At 40.7% G+C, this 21,546-nt stretch overlaps 1 protein-coding gene across 2 annotated transcripts in view; it reads left to right on the plus strand.

Annotated features, from left to right (window-relative positions):
* The window catches only part of RB195_024990 (uncharacterized protein), a gene marked incomplete at both ends in the record, with an annotated part of 34,239 nt that overhangs the window by 9,315 nt on the left and 3,378 nt on the right, over window positions 1-21,546 (plus strand). Inside the window, 9 exons of one of the 2 annotated variants that reach the window (XM_064212959.1) lie at window positions 2,003-2,094; window positions 2,173-2,281; window positions 2,349-2,462; window positions 2,518-2,640; window positions 3,201-3,257; window positions 15,108-15,213; window positions 15,277-15,427; window positions 15,498-15,616; window positions 21,155-21,312. In XM_064212959.1, the coding sequence (XP_064068840.1) occupies window positions 2,003-2,094; window positions 2,173-2,281; window positions 2,349-2,462; window positions 2,518-2,640; window positions 3,201-3,257; window positions 15,108-15,213; window positions 15,277-15,427; window positions 15,498-15,616; window positions 21,155-21,312 (1,029 nt within the window). The remainder of the gene's footprint in view (window positions 1-2,002; window positions 2,095-2,172; window positions 2,282-2,348; window positions 2,463-2,517; window positions 2,641-3,200; window positions 3,258-15,107; window positions 15,214-15,276; window positions 15,428-15,497; window positions 15,617-21,154; window positions 21,313-21,546) is intronic. The other variant, XM_013444151.2, reaches the window with a different exon arrangement.

The raw sequence follows: 21,546 nt of genomic DNA on the forward strand, positions 1-21,546 counted from the left end.
CCGTTGATCTTGTGTAAAGTTACGCCCAGTATTTCACACTATATAGTGTGAGATACTCACTCTATATAGCTTTTATAAAGTTCACAAAGGTAGATATGAATTGTAGGTCCATCTTGAGACACATACTTATTTACTTTTATTCTAAAGATTGCTCTGTATGAATACGGCGAGTGAGTGCCTGTAATTAATTCATATTTGTTACGGAGAAGATTATATAGAGCAGTTTTTATAACACATATTCTAATGGTTACGATTTCTACTTTGCACGAGTAAAAATTTGGCTTCAAGTTGTACTCCAGTTAGCCGCTGATCTCTCTTTCTCTCTCCCTCTCTCTCTCTCTCTCTATATATATATATATATATATATATATATATATAATATATATAATATACATTATATATAGCACATATTTTTCGTGTTTAAGGAATCGATATTGTTTCTAGCCATATGGATTCCTTAAACATGAAAAAATATGAGGTGATATCTATATAACCTCATATTTTAAGGGATCGATATGGTTAGAAGCAATAGTTGACAGGAGATCACACGGCGTCCTATCCGCAAGATATGCCTGCAGGCATATTGTGTGCCTGCAAGGCAGTTTCAAGACGATTGATAGCATCAGCAATCAGTCAATCACCAATAAAACAATCTAACATAAACTTAAATAAAAAACAAATCAACTAAAACAAAAACGGAAGGGTGTGTGAATAATAAATATCACCAGAAAAATAAGGCGACTGTGAATAGGATTTCAAAAACAAGTCAAAACCAAGCTCAAAGGTCCCCAAGTTTTGAATTCGATAAGAATCTCTTGGATTTTATACACCACTCCATGCTCACTTTTGCCATCTACACAGATTGCAACGGTAATTATCGCATTCTGGAGTTCTTAGACTTTTAGTCAAACTGCCTAGGCTCAGCTGCGGAAAGTAAATGGGCAGGACATCCTGCGTGCCTAACGGATAGGTCCGCTGTGGCTTCCGACCGCAGTGCGGTTATCGACGCACGCAACTCCTAAGGATGTATTCTAACAGCCGCTCTGGGTACTTCCTGATACGCACCCGACGATTTATAATGTTTCACTCTTATCTGGGATTCCTGTTTCTGATGGAAGAATTTAAACTCCTATCCTTGAAGCGTCGCTGCGCATCACAATTCGGCGCAGAAAATTCCTTCATGTCACTGTGAAGTTGTTAAACTTCTCGGAAGGGCTACGTGGAAGAGAAGCAGTTATGGAGTCACTTGGTGCTGGAAGTACGTTGCTTTGATTGCTAACTTTGCTGTTTTGCTATCCATGAGCAGAAACTAAGCAACTGAGTCTAGTTTGACTAGCGATGTTCACTTACTTCGCAGGAATGTGAATAAACTAGATTGTTTCATTGTTTTTTGCTTTACTGCACCAGAAAGTGTGGAGACTCACTAGGTAGATGGGGTACCAGGGTACCAGAGTAGTGAGAGTACTTGTGTCTTTTTCGGACTGTGATAGACAATGTTCGCTGATCAATTCATTAATAGTTTGATCTCCACTCACTGTGGCAGTGGTAAAAAGTGCTCTAGTAAAACGTAAGCTGTTTCCGTTTACTTATCTTCATTGTTTCATTATTGGAGCCGTGGAAAAAGACTGGAATTGTGCTGAAGAATTACTTGATGTTGAATCTATTTCTTTCTTCTCTGCGCTTTTTTAAGACCAACTTTTCTGTTTTTTTTTTTTTGAGAACTTTTCTGTAAGGCTTTGGGCTCCCGCGGAAGGGACCATAATAAGCCTAGAAACTAAGTTTTGCTTCAAATACGCCACATTTGTGTCCTATCTCCCCGATTAGGGTATCTGTGCAGCTCCAAGGGTTACAGCCCGCTTATTGTATGCAACTTTTTACGTATCCCATATGCTTTGCTCTTTTCATATGCATGTATGACTCACTAGATACACTGCAATTCGAATGTTGCCAATCTCTCATTTTTCGAGTGAGCTCTTTCAGAACAGTCGTTTACTGTTTCTAGGCTACACGGTTGCTACTGTGTCTTGGAGCGGACCCTAATGTTAGCAACAGTCATGGAGATACTCCACGCCATTTGGCTGCACGTTTAAAAGAGTGAGCACTCTATTGGGTAGCATCATGCTCAACACTTTTTTTTGATGATATAAGCTGCGTGAATCTGCTTCTCTATAGAAAATCAATTCTGGAATCTTTAATAATGTGCGGTGCTCGGAGTTGTGGACCAAAAAAGTTGGGCTGCGTTTCTGGTTGTGTAAATGAGGCTATGGTAGAGTTATTGAAGGTTGGACCTTTTCTTTTTTAATTTTTTTTTGTCGTAGTGCCGCTATTGCTATGCATGCGTCTTATAGTCATCTCCATGCATGGATAACGACAGTATGCGTTCGAGCACTACGACATTCTCATCACAAACGTACCCGGATTCGGTTGATGTTAACCACCCCATACGTGATTTCACCCAACAGGTGGTCTTTTCTTTCTAGTATAATCATAGAGAATTCGTTTTTTTCCTATTTGGAGGTGTTCTATGACGAATTGGTTTCTCGGCTTGAACAGTTGGCTGCCCGTAATGAAAAACCAACTAATATGGTTAATCTTTTATCTATGGATGGCGGTGGAATTCGAGGATTAGTGATTCTCCAAGTGGGTGACGAGTTTTTTTTTTTCTAGCCTGGAGGAGTTTTTCCCCTCCTTCACAGAACCACTGCGATTTCCGGAATTTCATATAGCAGAACTTTGCTTTGTAATTTTTCCGGTAGAATCAACTGTTGCTCAGTGTGTAATTTCAATGTTACTCTCAGTGCCGACGAGGAATAGTCTTGCTTGTTTCAAAGTCACTGGTTTTGAAGGCAGCGTTCAGAGAAATTCTCGAAGTCGGAATCTCTCCATTAGTAGATAGGGGTCGGGGACAATTCGCAAGAATCACTGTTAAAATTCCAACACAAGAAAAAAAATGAAATTTAGACATCAGCTCTCAGAGCTATTAATCACTCCAACCGCCGAATAACGTCTGACAAAATGACATGCGCGCCCTTAGGTGAGGGCATGCTGAAGCAATAGGATTAGGAGAGCAATTAGCACACCTCCTGACAAGTTGCATAAAGGCAGTGCTTGCAAAAATTTTGTAATACTTGTAAATTTCGTTCTACTTCTCACTTATTACTGGACAGATCTCAACCTCGAGAGTTGCCCCGCTGGTTTAGGCTTCTGAGTCTCCATTACGATACGGCGGGACAAAATCTGCTTCTTTGCCACCTTTTGTAAGCTTTTTTTTGCTTTGTTGCCCTGTTTATTGTTTCATGGTTTGTTGTTGAAGCTTTTCACCTTAAAATTAAAGCTATTTCGCTCCCCATTTTCTTGTTGTGTTTGAAGAATTGTCAAAATGAATAAGAGCTGTGATGCTGAGCTCAGCACACACACACACACAATTTCCTGACTGCTTGAAATAATTCTAGACCAATTGCTCTAGTATGTCCTTGCTCATCTCAGTACTTTTAACGGGTTTCTCAAACAACATCGCATTACCATCTTCGAAGCTGAATGAGTGCTGGAGTCCTTTGGCGTCACGTTGCTCTTTACGGACTTTTCAAACGATGTCGCGATGCCAGTTGTTTACGAACTGCTCATGCAGCGCCAGGCTTCGTTAAATATGTACAGATTGAGAATGAGGGAGAGCGTAATACTGAAAAACGAGTGCCTGACTTGCCCATTTACCGACGGTCCACACTACTGCAGTACTCCCGACAAATTAGAGGTCTGACTATGGGACAAAGCCTGGCACCCACTCTCCCCATCGTTTTCATGTACCCTTAATCAAAAAGCCTATGATGGACCTCAAACTACTGCTGTGTTGTTGCTACATACAGGATCGTTGCGTCGTCTATCTAACAGAAGCAGAATTGGACACTTGCTTCAATTTTTTCAAACGAGCAGTGTCCACACGTTTCGTTTTGTTCACAATAGAAAATCGATAGACAATTAGTTGGCTTTCTTGAATGTGCACATTTACTTGCGGAATGGGATATGAAAGACTAAGGGTATCAAAAACGCAGCAGCAAAATCATCTTAATCCACTATCTTTCAGCGCATCCCAGCAAAATGAAAAATTACGTTATGGTAGCATGTGCATCACGGCGGCATGGGTGTCAGGTGGTGAGTAACCATGGAAAAACAGCCCGTGTAAATCTCGCTCATAATGCGGCAGCATCCAATGGGTACCCACTGGAGACTACGTTACTCAATAGGGACGACTACCCTTTCGAGGATCCAGGAAATATTACCCTACATATCTTACATATCTGATGATATGAGCAAAGCGGTATGGAGCTATCTACGTCGCTTGGGTGGGTGGATGAGCAGTTTCTACGCCAAGCGGGTATAGAATGACGTGAAGATTGTAGAATTACCTATTTGTGAAATCACATGAAAAGTTGTCATCTTTACAGGTTCAACACTGACCACTGCTGAAATGTTATGTTATAGAATATCGAAATAGAAACTAGAATCTATAGACATATTATTAAAAAAAATCGGATGTGAGATCTGTGATGTGAAATATGAGGATTGCTTTTGCTTCTATTACGACTCCACATTTAAGGTCATTTTAAATTACATTGGTTCCCCAACCATGTTCTCACATGGAATGTCGGAAAGGATGCAGCTGGTGGCTTCAAACTGTATGCTTGAAATTTCTTTCTGAAAACTGAAAACCTCTTCTACTTCGGCTAACAGAACTTTAACTCAAAAGTGACATTCATGACCATGGTTTTATTTTTGAGACATAAAACTTGGGAAAAAACTATAAGCCACGTTGCATGTTTATGTGGATTTTTGCGCCGTAAAACTCCAATGCATCAACTGGATTTCTGAAACATCTCAGTAGGTGGTGATGTATTGGTTCGGGGAATATTTCGTAACCGTTGTTTTCAAACTTTAAATTGCACATAGAAGTAAAAAGACTAGTAAATTTTTATATGTCACTTGATAGAGAATTCCATGCTCTATAAGGCGGTTATGTTTAGACTTTTAAGAACTTTATTTATTCTTGTTCATTTAGATCATTAAAATGGAATGCCGATTGGACAGAACAGGAGACATTCGACACCATCTGATTTGCATTCAATTGAGGTGTTGAAATCGTCGAAGTTGCTCGTGAGATTTGGGTTTAGGGGCAATAAATGCGTAGGGAAAAAATTCAAAACAATAGATTAGAGCTTGAAAAAAGTGAAAAAAGAAAACATGGTGAAAAACTGTGATGTGTCAAAAAAAAAACCCTGATGAGTGTTTGAATTTGGAAGCTATATGTGGGACAATGTCGGAGCGTATAGTATTGATCAATTAGTAGCAGTCTTTCACGTTTTAAAAACATTAGGAGCAAATAACTTTTTTTTTCCACAAACCACAACAATTGGTGGATCAGTAAGTCTGGGATCCGTTTTTAAGGTCAAAATTTTCTGTTTTGGAGCTCGAGTAGAAACAGAGGACGGTTTTTTCAACCATTTTTCTTGCCTCATACACAACGCCAATCTCAGCTCTGCGATCTTATCGTTTCGGTTAAATGAAAAAATAAATGGTGTCGAAAATATTCTGCTTTGTACCCTTAACGTTTCATTTTAGCAGTCCTTAAAAACATGAATAATTAAAATTAAAACATTAGAACATTGCAATCTGGTAGATGTGAAATTCTCTATCAAACATTATGCAGTATTTCCAATACTTTTTATTTCTATGCACATTTTTAATTTCGAAAAAAAGAGGGACATTATATGTTCCTCAATCCAGTATGTTTAGAAAACTTCCATGATCAGTAATATCCAAGTCCTCTCTTGTGGAAACATCGGCATGGTAAACTCAATTTATGTTTTCTTCTTTTGCCTGCGAGGTTTTGATGAGAGTTTATTCATGGCTTACGTTTTGATAACTTCGTTTTTATCAAACACCTGCAAGTGATTCGACGATTGCAAGCGATTCAAGTTTTTGGTGCTTTTCTGTGTTCTCTCATCAAACAAATGTCAAAGCATCAGGTCATAAATATAATTCTACCGAAATCTCTTTGGAGAAAACACGAAAGAACAATTTCCGTGATTTTTTATGGACATCCGAATCTTTTTCAGCGCACCTGCAATGTCGTGTATGTTCGGTAATAGGTGAACGGTGCGACGGGCAGAGCCAGCTGTTCGGACATTCAGTGAACCTCGAGATACATTGTCTCGTTAATTGCTCCATTGAGCATCAATTCAACAGACATAACTCCCCAGTAACTAATCCGACGTATAGCTTTCTCATTTCGACTAGGTCGCTCAGCGCAACGTGAAGTTCTCGAAAGAACCGACTTTGATAAGATCAATTTGTTTTCCGTTCGTCTCAGATGATATGAGTAGCGAATGCGTGCAAAATCTGGTCTGGATAATCACGAGAGTTTTATTTATTTATTTATTTATTTATTCACCCAATTTATTGTCAGAGGAAACTGGCGTTGTCTTTTTTGTGGCGGATAACAATTCGAACATATCAAACATGTCGTTCTCCTACTAAAGAAGGTGAAGAATCCGCTTATGACATCTACTCCCCCATTCAGAGCGCTTATCATTGGTCCAATTATCGATGCATCAGGGTTCGGACATCCAAATTAGCCTAAGGCATAAGGAACTAGAGGAAGTAGAGGAACTACGTTGGAAGTAGAGGCGAATCTGACGGGGGACCTTAAGCAAGAGGGTTCACCAACTTTCGTGACCCTCAAACGACTCACCATCACAATCAAGGCAAGCGGCAGTCAAGACCAAATCTGCCAAAAGATGCGGAACTAAGTAAGAGGAGGTTATTCAGAAGTAATTAAGAGAGTAGGTAATATGACGGAACAAATTAAAGAGAGATTTAATCACAAGATGTCAGTACCCTTGTTAACGAATGAGCTTCAGTGAGCGGAATAAACCTCATATGTCCGAATAAGGGAATGAGTGACCTCGCAGTAAGCTGAAAAAGATAACTATAGGAGAAACAGTGCAAGAAATTGAGAAATGTAAAAGACAACTAAGAATTATCATTGGTGGGAATCCGTGATCCAGATCCATACCCTCTGCAAAAGGCATTAGACATTAGAGAGTTGCTAGAATCAGAAGCCTGCGGTTAGACATCAATATTAAAACACCGGCTCATGTCAATTTTCTTGAAATTCGTCTTGAATATGGTGCTATGTTCGGCTTTAACAACATCACGCGGTAAGAGCTCCAACCATTTGGCAGTTCTATAGAAGAAGTTATTAAACAACAGGGCAACGTTCCTATGCTGTATTTTAGCGTAATGTAAATTGAAACCACCAGTTCTTTCACTAGTAGGTCTGAAGCACCAATACTTGGTGGGCGCTAATTTGGTTTCATTTCTGAGGATTCGAAAACAGAAGGTTAGGTTGGCGTGTATGCGTGTGTTCCTCAAGCTGCTCATACCTAATTTTTTGAGACGATCCTCGTAACTAGTTACCGATAAGTCTCTTGACATTCTTCTGAATAACATACGCGTGAAAGTCTCTTGCACCTTCTCGAGCTTTTCTATGTGTTTCTTCTTTGAAGGGCTCCAAATATGAGATCCATATTCGAGATGAGGTAAGACGAACGATTTGTATTGAAGGGTGAGAATAGTTGGATTAGAGATGTGGGCAATGCGAAATAGCCGAAAAAGGGAGGAGTATGCTTTTCTTACAATATGATCAATATGTTTTGTGAAGTTGAGGTTATTATCAACAAAAATTCCTAAGTGTCTTACAGATTTATAAATTTTAAGAGTTACTTCATTCATACTATACTCAGCCACATTCCCTTTACCTACACGCATAACCAGAGACCTGTCGTAGTTAATGCGCAGATCTTATTTGGAAGCCCAGTCCGACATTTTAGCCAATGATGTCTGAAGTACAGTGCATACTTCGAGGTAGTTTTCGTCATTGTATATGCCGTATATCTTAATGTCTTCAGCGTAGATTTGGAAACTAGCATGAGAAGAAGTTCTGAGCACATTAGTGTAGGTCGATTGTGTAGATGAGAAACAAGAGAGGGGACGGGACTCCTTGTGGAGCTCCACTTTTGCAAGGGAATTTAGCAGAGTATTTGTGGCCAACTTTGACTGTCATATTCTCATCAGATACGAGGTCATCCAATCTATAACATGACCCAGCATTTTCAGGTGCTTAGGTTTCGCAATTAATTTAGATTGACATACTTTATCGATGGCTTTTGACAGGCCAATGTATATTATGTCTATCAATTCACCGTAATGACAGGCTAAGGACCAGTCAAAAATACTATCAATTAGGGTGGTATACGTCGAAGCTCCTGCGATAAACCCATGTTGTTGAGTGGGAATCAGATGGAACTTCTTCAGCCAAGACAATAGTTTATCCCTGATTATTTTTCCCGTTATTTTGAGTGGCGTTGGTAATAAGCTAGTAGGACGGTAATTGCTTAGCAGATTAGTTCCTGGAGATTTAGGAATCACTGTAACTATAGCGCTTTTCATTACCCCCGGAACCTCACCTAACATCATTGAGATGTTAAAGATATGGGCTAGAGGACCCCATAAAGTAGCAGCACACTTCTTATATACAATTGGCGGGATTCCATCATACGTTTCACTAACCGGAGGTTTAAGAGACTTGAGGTATTTGTGTATGTTTCCCAACAGTGTAGTGCAGTGTCATATTTTCCCAAGGGTTGGAAAAATATGACACTGCACTGCTGTTGGATAGTTCAGGTAATTTTTATTGCGTTCTTTACAAACAGAGGGCCCCCATGACTGGAACGTAGTCATTAGAAGGATTATACTACTTTCCACCTTTTCCTGTTTTCCTACCTCCTGTAATAGGCAGTAACTTACAGAACACATTAACGATACGTTTACTTCATTGAAACTACGCGTTGCAAATATCTTTCTCACAGCTGTCTTCAAAAGTGGTAAGGAAAATTTTGAGGCCATAACGGAATAAAAAAGAAATGAACGTGAACCTAGTGTGAATCAAAACTTGTTAATACAGAGATCGGGGGAACATAACAAGTCAGTCAAGTCTGAAGGCAAATATAACATGATATTAAGTCAGATAGGAAGGCTGAGTTAAGTTTCACATTCAGCATCGCCAACTTTTGTTTTGCATCTATTTATACGCGCTGTACGCACAAATCGAACAGTCTTGACGCTAAACGTTAACGAAAACTTTGTTTCGCAATGTACAGCTAATAATATCTGCAACACGTAGTTATACGGCAGGAGTAGGGCAGTCGGTAAGAGATTCCGCTGTCTACACCATCGATCGGAGGTTCGAATCCGTATTTCGCCGTAGTACTCACCGAACCTTTCGTTCCCCCAGGGTCAATAAATTGGTACCAGACTTGTCTGGAAGGATAAAACCGCTGACTTGACACATCAGCTAGCCACCGCGAGTCATTGTATGGACCTGTTACACGTTCGTGAACCTCAAACGATTCTGAATAGAAGTGGACGTGGTGACGCATCCCAAGCAGTTTGAAGCGGTTTGATTAGTGCCAGACACTTTATCCTTTGTCCTGTAACACGTGGTTATAACATTGGCTACGGTGGTCATTGTTTCGCGACCATCACTCAATTGCGAAGATGTTACCAGGACTGCTGGTTGCACGGCGACCCGTCTGAGCACATTATTATAACATTGGGGCTGCGGTATTTATTGATTGGTCTGTTTTCCTTCTCCGGTATCTACGCATGTTTGTAAATAGCAGCCTATGATGAAAAATAGGAAGAGCTTGGCAGCACCTCAAGTCCTGACGGCCCGAGTTGTGTCCCATCACCACGCTTGATCCTGTGAATTAGTGAAGAACAGAGTGGATCAACCGTATAGTTGAAAAAAAAAACCTATCTGGAAGCGAACCCTCAAAGAAGGACCTCCTGGAATCGACCCCCTCCCTCATTCTTTCTAGTATAGCCGCTCAGTTAGCAATCAAAAATTAGCTATAATAAATAAGATTAAAGGAACAAATTTACGCTCAATAAATAAAATAACATAATATAGTAGGTATAAATAAATGGTGCTCTGATGGGAATTGATTCATAGTGCTGCAAGTAAAACAAAAATGCATAATATAATATAGACGCCACAGATATCTCTCTGCAGGGATGAGAAGTGTGTCAGTGCGCATGTGCACATATAAATTGAAGAAATGGGGAAGCTCTCGACGACACGATTTTTTCTTTTGACAGTTTTAATAAAGGAGTTTGATCCCCGCCAGAATAATTGTTTTTACGAAATGAAAAGAAACAACAACTAAGTTTGGAGGGAAACACGCTTTAAAACCATTTTCACACTATTTTCTACTGTTTACACACAATTTTACTGCTCGACATTGGTAAGGAGAAGATGATGAGTTCGATCCTCACCGGAACCATCATTTTTGCAAAATAAAAAGAAAACACCTGAGAACGACAACGAACACATTTCAAAAGCATATTAACGTTATGTCTATTTGTACACAGATTTCCTTATTGACAATGGAACTTTTGTACCAATATTTTGTGCTCCCCACAATTTTACTCAATGGCAGTGATCACAGAGGATGAATAGTTCGATCCTCTCTTCGAACCTTGATTCTTGCAAAACGAAAAAAAAATTACTGAGAAGAACATTTTACCCTTCATTGTTTCTGTGATTACAGCATTATTTACCGCTTTTAGGTGCGACTTAGAGGTAATTTTAGTTTCAGCGGTCAACATAGGCCCTGATTGGAAATATCTGCTGACCCGGTAGGATTTCGTTGGGTTGAAGTAAGCAAGAGTAACGGACTGCAGAAAAGACGAGAAAGGACAACTAAGAGTGCGTTTTGAAGAGGAAGATTTACGCTGTTAAAGTCTTAGTTTTAATTTTTGGAGACCATCTGGTCTCTTTGAGAACTAGCTTAGAAAAAGTTGAGAATTTATAAAGCTTTGCAACTTTTCCTCAACTAACTTTGAGAGGAGGAAAACCATTTGAAGCAAGTAGAAATGAATTGCATCAGAACAAAAAACTCATCTGTAACATAGTTTGAAGCAAATTAGTTTTTTTTTTAATTAGCAACAAAGAGCTAAGTTGTTGGACATTCTTCGAGATATAGATCATATAGAAGTCATATAGATTTTGAGGCAAAGCCAAAAATATGAAATTTCGCACTTTTCTCGTTGTGACATTACGAGAGCGCAGTTCAAATATGCGGTGCTCTATTTTGATAGTGCATCTCAACTCTTAACTGTAAATTTTGATCTCTGTAGGTGTTCTGGTTTTCTCAAAAGTTAATTGAAACAATTTGGAAATTTGAGGAACAATTTATATTTCTTTAAACTAGATTTCAAAAAAGGTGGGGAAGTGAGAAACTTCAAGGTCTGCTCTAATACAGACAATATCTCTCTCTATAACCTTGCAAAATTGTATTGCATGAAATTTACTATGAGCGTTTTTTTTTCAGAAACTCGTGGAGCCTACTTCCCACTAATTTTATCCCTGTTCTATCCCGAAGATGTCTTTTTTCGCTTAGTAACAACATGGAAACTGCTTTTTTTGAGTGATAATAGGAAAATTCGTCATTGTTCGATTAGAAATGCGCTCTTTAAAGTCTTTAACGCTAACTGCAAAAATTCCACTTGTGTCAGAGATTGGTCCCTGACAGAAGTTTCAATAAAAACGGCGCTAGAGCGCGTTGAGATACCAAGTGGCAATGGGCAACTGCATCGCTGGGTGAGAGAACAGAGTACGCGTTAGTCAATTAGAAGATGTTTTATCGAAGCCTTTGCAATTGCGCATAAATATGCGACCGATAGGGAAAGGTCACGCATGAGCCTTATCTGGATTACCTTTATCAACTTAACCAAGCGAACGTGCCTTTCTATGCATGCAACTGTGCAGCTATTTTCACTTATTCCTCTTGCACACCTGTTTTTTTTTTCATTCTCCTAAATTTTCGATGCTACGTTTCTGTAGTACTGCGGATCTTCAATATTTCAGTAACATCCGAGCTTATTTCGCATCCTTCATCGTTCGGACAACAACTGAGAATGTGTTGATTTTCTTGTTCTTTTAAAAGCGGAGTTTGTCACTTGCAGACGGACAATTCATCAAACATATTCTCGACGTTGGTGCAGTCTGGCCTGCTCGCATGCTGCAAACTTAACAGAATAGTAATTAGCGCGGTGCAAGGGGTTGAAAACCCCTAAGGTTGTTAAGTGATGTTAGCGGAGGAAGTTGAACGTTAAAGAGACGGCTATTTTGTAAACATGTCTTATCATCAGACCAACATATTGGTGTATGCAATTCTTAGCAACGTTTTACAACAAAAATTACTAGTGATTTATAACAGCGTTTCATTGTGCGAAAGGAATTATTATCGGGTTAGGGGAATGATCAAGAGGAACCCGTATCATGTGCTGCCACGTATCCAGAAGACAAATAAGCTGGGTTTAGTTTTAATGGGATTTTTTTATGCGTTTAATTTCGTTTGAGATGGCGAGTCCTGGGGACGGAAGACTAATAAACGTCGATAATTGCATCGCGCGACATCTAACAGCATCATAATCCCCACAGTATCTTCTTCGCATCTCTTGTACTACGCCTCGTTTACGCCCCGCCCATACCTTCTTCTCCTCCCATTTCGCCACGTCTGCCGCTCTTACGATGCGCTTTTTGAAACAACAAAAAAGTAGAGTGCTTGTGGACAACTTGTTTTAGACCATGCATTATGAAGTTTTTTTAAGGAGTTCATATTAGTGAAATAGTGTTTAGAAACGTGAGTGGAGGTGTTTATTATCATTTATTATTATTATTATTTTTTATTATTTTGTTCTGAACTCTGATAGAAGCTACCCATTCATATGTGAAAATACAAGGGATGTTTTGAACAATTGTCCCATTGTTCGGGGTCATGCTATATTTTTTTAACCTTTTTCGTTCTCTAGCCATTTCTTTTTGTATATCTAGCCAAGTGAAACTGGCATCTTACGCCTGGAGAAGCACGACTGATGCCTCCCTGACATTCATAGTACGTAAAGGCGTATCTCGCAGATACAGGAGTCGCTATTCGCCACTAATGCACCAAACCTTTCGTATTGATTTTATGCAAAGGATAGATAGAAATGAAGCGATAAAAAGGTACAATGTAGGAAGGAGTTTAAAGAATGTGCACAAAGTAATAAGGACATAAAGTCACTGTGCATACAGTTGTTACAGTTGGAAGTTCCATATTGAACTCGTTGAAAGACAGAGTGAAGAACGCATGCTTTTGTGCTGCGAGTTTATATAGACTAGATAGGGCGTGAAATGTGTGAAACTAATGGATGTGTGAAAATGTAAGCATGTTAGTATTTTTCTGCAATATGTTATTGTTATAATCCTTATCTCTGTGCAATTTGTCAAATGTGGTCAATGTAAGTCATGTATATCACTCTTATCACTCCAAATATCACCCTTTGGTATGCTTCTGAGGAAATACCTTTTAATTGGATAGAAGGATTCTCTTTTTCTCCTTAATTTCCGATAATATGTGCTCAGTTTACTATACTTGTACATCAGAACTTGCTGCGTCAATTCGCTTTTCACTCCTCTCCCTTCCAAATTCGCAGTTTCAACGCCTTATCGCGACGCGAGCATTGGACACGGCGTTGGTTCGAGGGCGGTGGGGAGGCGGGATCTAGGTGATCCGAATTGGCTGTGGATGCTGTCTACTTGGTTGAGTCGCAGCTGTAATTACGCCGAGGCGCAAGTCGGCAGATCGTGGCTCTGAAGGCAAGTCAGCAGCGGTCAGTCAATTTTCGCGGTACCACACCAATTTAATTGGTTATAACGGAGGAGTGCTAAACAAATGTGCAAGCAAATGAAAGAAATGAAGTGTGTCTCCTACGGCCTTTTAGTGCACAATACAAAGTTACCATTGGTTACCATTGGTTAGTTCCATTTCTTTCACGTAAAATAATGGTACACAAATTCTTAATGCTTAGATTTGCTGATTATATCAACAAGTCGATTTTTTAGAAGGAACAAAATCTTTATTTAGCCACGTGCATGTAAAACTATTCGTTTTGCATTTCATTACATTCACAACTTTTATCACGCTACTACAATTCGTTATATTTATTTAGCTATTCGATTGTTTGCCCTTACCTTGATAGCTGACTGTAAATATGGGATACTCACTCATTTTGATTCCTTCTCTCATACTCAATATTTTCCATTCTCTTGGTGAATTTTTTTAAACAACTCACTCTGAAGCAAGGCTGTCAGGTTTAGTTCAGAACGCATTGTATAATTTATACATGCTTTCGTACTCATGATCCCGCGCATTCATTCTAATCTCAGTGTGCTTCATTTGCTTGCTATTTTCTCAAACTAGTCCCGGACCAAAATGTTGCAAATTATAGTAGTAAAAGTAGATAGTAAGAGTAGTAAATAGTAGTATCTATTTTCTAATATTTTGCACGTTTATTGAACATCGACTACCCCCTTTCTTTTCCTCCTTGCTCTCTTAATTTATTCCTTCTTTTCTGACCCCCTTACGACACCCCTCCCGCTCCAACACCCTTCTTACTATCCCCTTGTTGAGAAATTCTCAACGCACGCTTGACCCTAGTGATGAACCAGTTCCACGCTGTCGGACATATTTCTTCGTCTAATTAGGGCTTTATTTTTTTTTACCATCGTATCACGAAATTGCCGATGTTGGGGTCAGCATGGGCAAATATAGAAATCAGAATGTACATTAAGAGCGTGAAGTAGGAATCCGCTCAATTTCCTCCAATCGTCCTGAAAAAAGGCGTGGGAACCAGCTTAGTTTCTACGAAGTACGTTAGGACGCGCCACTTTTGAACACGCTCCGAACTATACAGCAGATTGTCCTCACTCATGAATACGGCGCTTGTACAAGGTGATGCGTGCTAACGTGCCCTATAGGAGCTGAAGCTGCTTCTCACGCTGTTTGTTTAGGACGCTTTTAGGATGGACGGAAAATTGAGCATAGCCATGCTCACACTCGTAACTCTACATTGCTCACGAGAGATCCAAACATCGAAATATTTCGTGATGCGCTGCATTAGAAGAACATTTTCTGTAGGTAATATTGTGACTGATATATTTATAGACACTCATGGCAATTGAAGAAGAACTGAAAGAGCCAATTTATCCTTATTTCGATTGGGTAGCTGGAACATCTACCGGGGCCCTTATTGCAGCCGCTCTTGCCCAAGGTCATTTGTAATGTGGTTCTTTAGCGACATTTTTACAGTTTCAGTACAGTTTTTACCTTTCAGGTAAAACTCTCAGAGAATGTCAACACATCTACCTACGTTTTAAGGATCTGATTTTTGATGGATGGACTCGACCCTACAATGCTTCTCTTCTCGAAACTTTCATGAAAGAAGCTATTGGGGAAAAAACGTTGGATGACATCAAATATCCCAGGTAATGACGTCATTCTATATTGCAACATGTAAGCGTATTGTGTGTGATACCTTTTTTTTTACTTTTTCAGACTTTTGATCTCTACTGTTAAGGCGGATTATTTTCCCGTCAAGTTAGAATTTATGAGGAACTACCGATTACCACTTTCCGAAGAAGAAAACGTTGGGTTAGGATTCACGGATCCTACAGGTATTTCCAGCTAGATAGTAATGTGCATTGAAACGGTGCTGGGAGGAGGTTGAATGTAAGGTCCGCAGATAATCCGTAGATGGCGAAGTTCTGTCGAAGGAACAGTCGCTTAGAAAGAAAAGTCGTTTAGAAACAGGTCACGTGTTTGCCGCATTTAATTTTACTTCCAAGTGCGGCTGCGTCTCTGATCTTCTATTGATGACGTACAACTGAACATCGATTACCTCTTCCGCTTGCGTAAATTGAGGTACTCCCGGCATCATCCTTTCAATTAGGTGTTCTATGACACTGATGGCATCTTCCTTCTGCTTGCGAAGCGCCCAGGTTTTTGAGATGTAGCTCAAAACAGGTAGAACGGTGGTGCTCAATAGGTGAACACTGAGCTGGATGTTGTTGCTTTTTCACTACATCCTCGATGCACTTGTATGTTTCTTAAGCCGCTGATTTCGTCCTGTTAAACTTGGAGGTCAGGTCGTTCATCATGTTAATTTACCGACCAAGATCTACATAGCTGGAGCATTCGTACACATCCTATTCAGTGTGAATGGAGCATCGGAAACCGATCCGTTCCGCATGAACGTCGTCTTATCTATAGGTGCTATACGGTCGAGCCGGACCCTCCTCACGTGAAGGGTGTTTAGTTTATGTTGTGCACCTCAAGTGAAGGGGTCTTTTCGCCAGCCATCCAAAAGTGAAGGGGGTAATTTCGCCAACCGTTTAAACGTGAAGGAGGTCCTTTCCCCAACCATTCAAAAGTGAAGGGGGTCAGAGCACCGGCTCCGACTATCGCATCTATGGTCTTATCCAGGTTTAGCAGGAGACCGACTTTTTTACACGTTTTATAAATTTCGGCCAGTATTATTTCCACCTCCTCGATGCTTGATGCTATCAGAGCGATGTCGTCAGCGAAATGAAGATGGTATAGCTTCTGGCCGTCACCTTTTCACTCCCATGTTATCTCATTCCATTCCTCGCATCGCATTTTCAAGAGTGGCACTCTTGAGAAGTATTTTGGGTGAAGTTGTGTCACCCTGTCGAATCTCTCTCTTCACGTCGAATGTGACATTATTGTAGAGTCAATGTGAAATTACGGCTAACATCGGACATCAGACTCCTTGTAATGCTCCCTTCAATCGTCATGATCTGATCAATACAAATTGAAACATTTTCTGTGAAAATTTCGAATTTTAAATTTGTTTCTTTTCTAACAAAGCTTTCTTGTTTTTTTTTTAAAGAAATTCCAGCACTGAAGTAACGATGGAATGAAACGATGATTTCAAAGTTTTGTTCCCTAATGCGATAGTACTACATTTGGGGAGTATTCAAACTTGATTTTACACTCATATTCCTGCGATACCACCGAAATTTGGAAACATTATCTAAAGTATGAGTTTTCTCCTCTTTCTTCACAACAATTAGCACAGAATGGTGTGTATACATGAGATGACGTGATACTCATCATTGCACCGATAAAGACAAGGTTCCACGTCAGATCACGTAAACTCTTAGCTACTATCTAAGCAGCCGTTTGCATGCGTGTTTCCAATTTGTGGAGGAATGTTCTAACCAATCTGATGGAGGAAACGGGCGGGGGAATAGAAATGCGGAGTACCTAGGAAAGGTAAAACATAAATTTTTCGCGCCCCAGAAGAGTTTACAACATCCCTTTTCTTGACAAATTCACTTTGAAGTATTCCACGGCAGTGCTTCGTCTTTTCACTCCATCTTGCTGCTTTCTGGCGCTGGCACACCAATCCGACAGCTGGGGACGTTCCACCTTTTTTCATCGCTTTGCGGCGCTAGGACACCTATCTAACGCCGTTGGACCCGTCTCATTGTCTTCTGGAATTTCGTTACGCAAACTGACACAAACTGACAGAATAAGCCCGTTATTATATAGCACAATGGGGAAATTTTGGTCGTGAAGTTGCTATATAACTCATGAAGTATTTCTGTATGGTGTAGAGACATCCAGGTTTTCTAAGGCTTCCATGATCGCTTCCGTTTCACCAGAATCTTTGCTCGTTGCTTCAAGTCGATAAAAGTGAGACGCAGCGGGATTTTGTACTCTCGCGATACTTCTGTTAGTACTAAAGTAGTCTGTATGTGGTCAATCGTGCTGAACCTTTTCGAAGACCTGATTGTTCGCATGGCTGCGCTTCATCTAATGTTCCTACAATTTTGCTTGAGATTACTCTTCTGAAGAGCTTGTAGACGACAGACAGGAAGAAAATTGGGCGATAGTTGCGTATGTCTTCTGGGTCTCCCTTATACAACAGCTTGCTGCTTTTCTATAGCGTAGAACCTTGCATTATAACAGAAAACGAGTGGAAAGGTTCGCCAGTGTGTTGGGCTGGCATTAGGTTCTTAAGATGTTCAGATTTGATTCTGTCGGGACCAGGTGAAGTAAGATTCTTCACCGACATGACGGTATGTCGGTGTTCGGAAAGGAGGAATGACTCTGGAATGACTTGACTATCTTCTTCCGGATGCGAGGAGGCAAGTGAACGTGACTGTCGCAGAGATCTGAGTAGAAGTTATGACCTCCTCCATCCCTTTCTGGATGCTCTAGCTTTGGTCTAGGTTCCGAGGAGCGGTCATTTTTGTTTTACATTTGGCGTTCGGAAGTTCTGACGGGAATAGCGCGATCCTGTCTGCTTCTGTTGCCTGAGTAAATCAAATACTGCTGCTCTTCGCTCTTTGTGGCCTTCTTTTATCGCTCTTCTGCAACGTCCTGCAAGCTCGGACATAAGCTCTTAGTTGTCTGCGGCTTGTACGACTTAACACTGATTTATTAGAGGTTGGATATCCAGAAACAGGTGTCTCCCAGTGCTTTTAAAACTCTTCGCTTTCCCCGTACAATTATTGAGATGTACTACAAGTCGACCATATTCGTCTTCCATGTTTTTTGTTGTGTTACCTTCCCAAGAGTCGAGTGGCGAGGCGGAGAAGTCCCAGTCATTGATGGTTCTGGGAGTTCGCTTTGTGAACCTTGCACCTTTCTCTCCTCTCCGTTTGAAGGAAAACCCTCGAAGGAGGCTATGTTCTCAATCCTGTATAGAACCCTGGCACAACGGTGATATTCGACAGCCAAAACCTTTTACTGACGATGATGTGGTCAATTTCATTATGATGTCCTTCATCGGGTGACTCCCACGTTCAGCGTAGATAAATGGGCTTCTGGAATTGAGAGTTCCCATGCATGGTCGTAGTCGTCATGATGAACTCGGAAAGCCTCTCTACCTGCTCATTCCATTGAAAGCCGCGGGATCCGATGTCAAGTTCTCCAGGGTTTCTTCTGGCGCCAGTTTTGGCGTTACAATCATCAACAATGTCTTTATAGAAGGTATGGTGTTCTCTGAAGAACTTCCCTAGGCCCATATAAAAAGCTTCGAATTCTTCGTACCTTCATGTTGGAGCTTAAGCGAGGAAAATAGTCAAGGCTCACGTTGAACTACATCTCATCCGTAGACGTCGGATTGAGGTCGTAAGTTGTTCGAAACAGTCGATGTTTATTGCCATATACGTGTTGCCGAGGATACTGACTTCACCAACTCCCCACTTCGCATGTTCCTAAGAACAATTCTTCAGTTTCATATATGCCATTTGGTGGGTGGTGTTATCTCGGTCAGTTTGATGATGTCGTATTTAATCTTCCTGGCTTGCATCATCAGATTTTCAATGGCCGCTTACGATGCAAGCGTACGTGCGTTATAGGTAGAGACAACCGTCTTAGTCCTTTTCTTTTTTGGTAGCCTAGATGATTCATGCAACTTTGTCCTTCCTGGCGCTACCGTCCCAGGCCTTCTTACGGAGTCAGGAGATCCTTTTTTGTTACTGTGACATGCGTATAATTTTAAAACCTATGGGCAGGTTGCAAGCCTCTACTCCCATGAGTTTTTGGGAGAACTTCCGTTTTTCCGGAGTGGACATGTGGAGCTTATTTGCTGGAGGCGACTCCAAACCGCCTCCCTTGCACCTCCCAGTCACGTGATTGCAGGCTTTTGGATGGACCGACGTGCGGGATACAAGGATGTCATAGGTCAGTCTTGGCTCAGCAGAAACAGGAAGTCCATCCCCTGTATCCACCTGCGTCTCTGGGCAAGCACAAGGTCGCTTTTGGTCCGCGATTAGCCCCCTATCCTGGGACGCGCCACGGGCCTCGCGACTAACCGGCTGTGATCCCTCTAGTGAGAGAGATCCGAGGCATCAATCACGTCTATGACCATTACCTAGAGTGGCCTTTAAATCTCCACACTCTCCTCATTATGAAGGAGAACAATCAGTTCACAGCATCACAACATCTGTACTCTTCTATCCTGTAAACCATGTTGGTTATCAAATGGTTAGTTCTCTAATCAATGCTAGAGGACATATGATGAAATCGCAGTGATCACAATGAGTGCGAGTATACCACTGGATAGAATATGGCAACACAGCGACTGCCTAATACTACTACTACTTTGTCCAGATCCCGTTCCAGATGCTTACAAAATTTTCTGATTAAATCACCGTTCACAGCGATCACTCTGTGTAACATTACTATAGTGTTGGATAAAGTTTAAAGTGCGTAGCGTTAATCAATCCGCTTGTGCAGTGCCTTTTGTAGAAGGTGGTTCAGTGGAATACTTCATCAGTGGTAGGACCTTTGGTCCGAATAACAATGGAATAGTGGCAGACACTGGAACGAATACGCCCACTACTACAGTCAGCAGATATGCTGCCTCTTACACTGAGGACAATTGATGCGCTGCTTCTTACACAATCCTACTACGACGTTGTGTCATGGCAATATATTTGTAACAATGCATTACGAGGATAATGGATAATGAAGTACGGTAGAGGTTTGGTGGCTATTGCCGAACACTCCCGCCCAGCTAGGTAAAGTAGGCAGACAGCAATAATAGAGGAAACATAACAATAAAATAACAATAAGGAAGCAACGATATAAAGCAAGAGTATATGTTACGTATATCTCACGGCAACGGTGTTGTATATATTCGTAGATGATTGATTCTTGCGTTCATCGTACCGATTGAGGAGTTTGTTGCATGTTGCATGTTGTGGCCGCGGGAAGGCGTAATGAGGAAACAGTAGTGGAAGAATAATTGAATAGCAGTCGAAGCATAAATTGGGTGACGGAGGACAACTAGTTGAATAGAAGGAGTTTTTCAGAATTTTCTTCTTTTGAAGGGGAGGGGGAGAATATCAGAACGGGCTGTTCCATTGCAGAGCAGGATACAGGATACAGGGGCATTTCGAGTCAATCCTGGCATAGTAGAAACAGAGAGCCCTCCCACTGAATTTACCTGCGTGTTAGCGTAAGCACAAGGTCACTTTTGGCCCGCGATTTTCCCCTTATGTGCCACCTGGGGGCGCGCCAAGTACACTCGGGACTATTCTGCTGTGAGTGAGGGAGATCCGTTTTTATTATGTAGTACGTCAAAGTTTTATTTTCTATAGTGGCTTTGCTTTGGATCCCACGTTTTCATCTATCTAGTCAAGAAACAATTTAACTGTTTATTGTCTACGTTACAGAGTTACCAACATGGAAAGCATTACGCCGAACCTCGGCTGCTCCAATGTTTTTCTCACCCGTCGATGACAAATATATCGATGGCGGTATCATTGCGAACAATCCTACACTCGATCTACTCGCAGAGGTGCAATTGCACAATGGAATTAATACGTACCTGGTATTATTTAATTGTTCATTCGGTTGTTTGTCCCTTTTATTCTCGCAGTAGCATAATACAATTCTTAGCGAAATCGTAGGAAGTAAATAGAAGAAAACTATGTAATAGAAAATTTTCAGTTGAACAGAGGAACTCATTAACAGCAGCATGGTTTTGGTGAATAAACTCATCATTTTTGGTTAAGCATTTGTTTTTTTTTTCATTTTTACGCTGCACAGGGGTTTATGCAGATAG

Source organism: Necator americanus, chromosome X, assembly GCF_031761385.1.
Source record: "Necator americanus strain Aroian chromosome X, whole genome shotgun sequence".
NCBI lineage: Eukaryota > Metazoa > Nematoda > Chromadorea > Rhabditida > Ancylostomatidae > Necator > Necator americanus.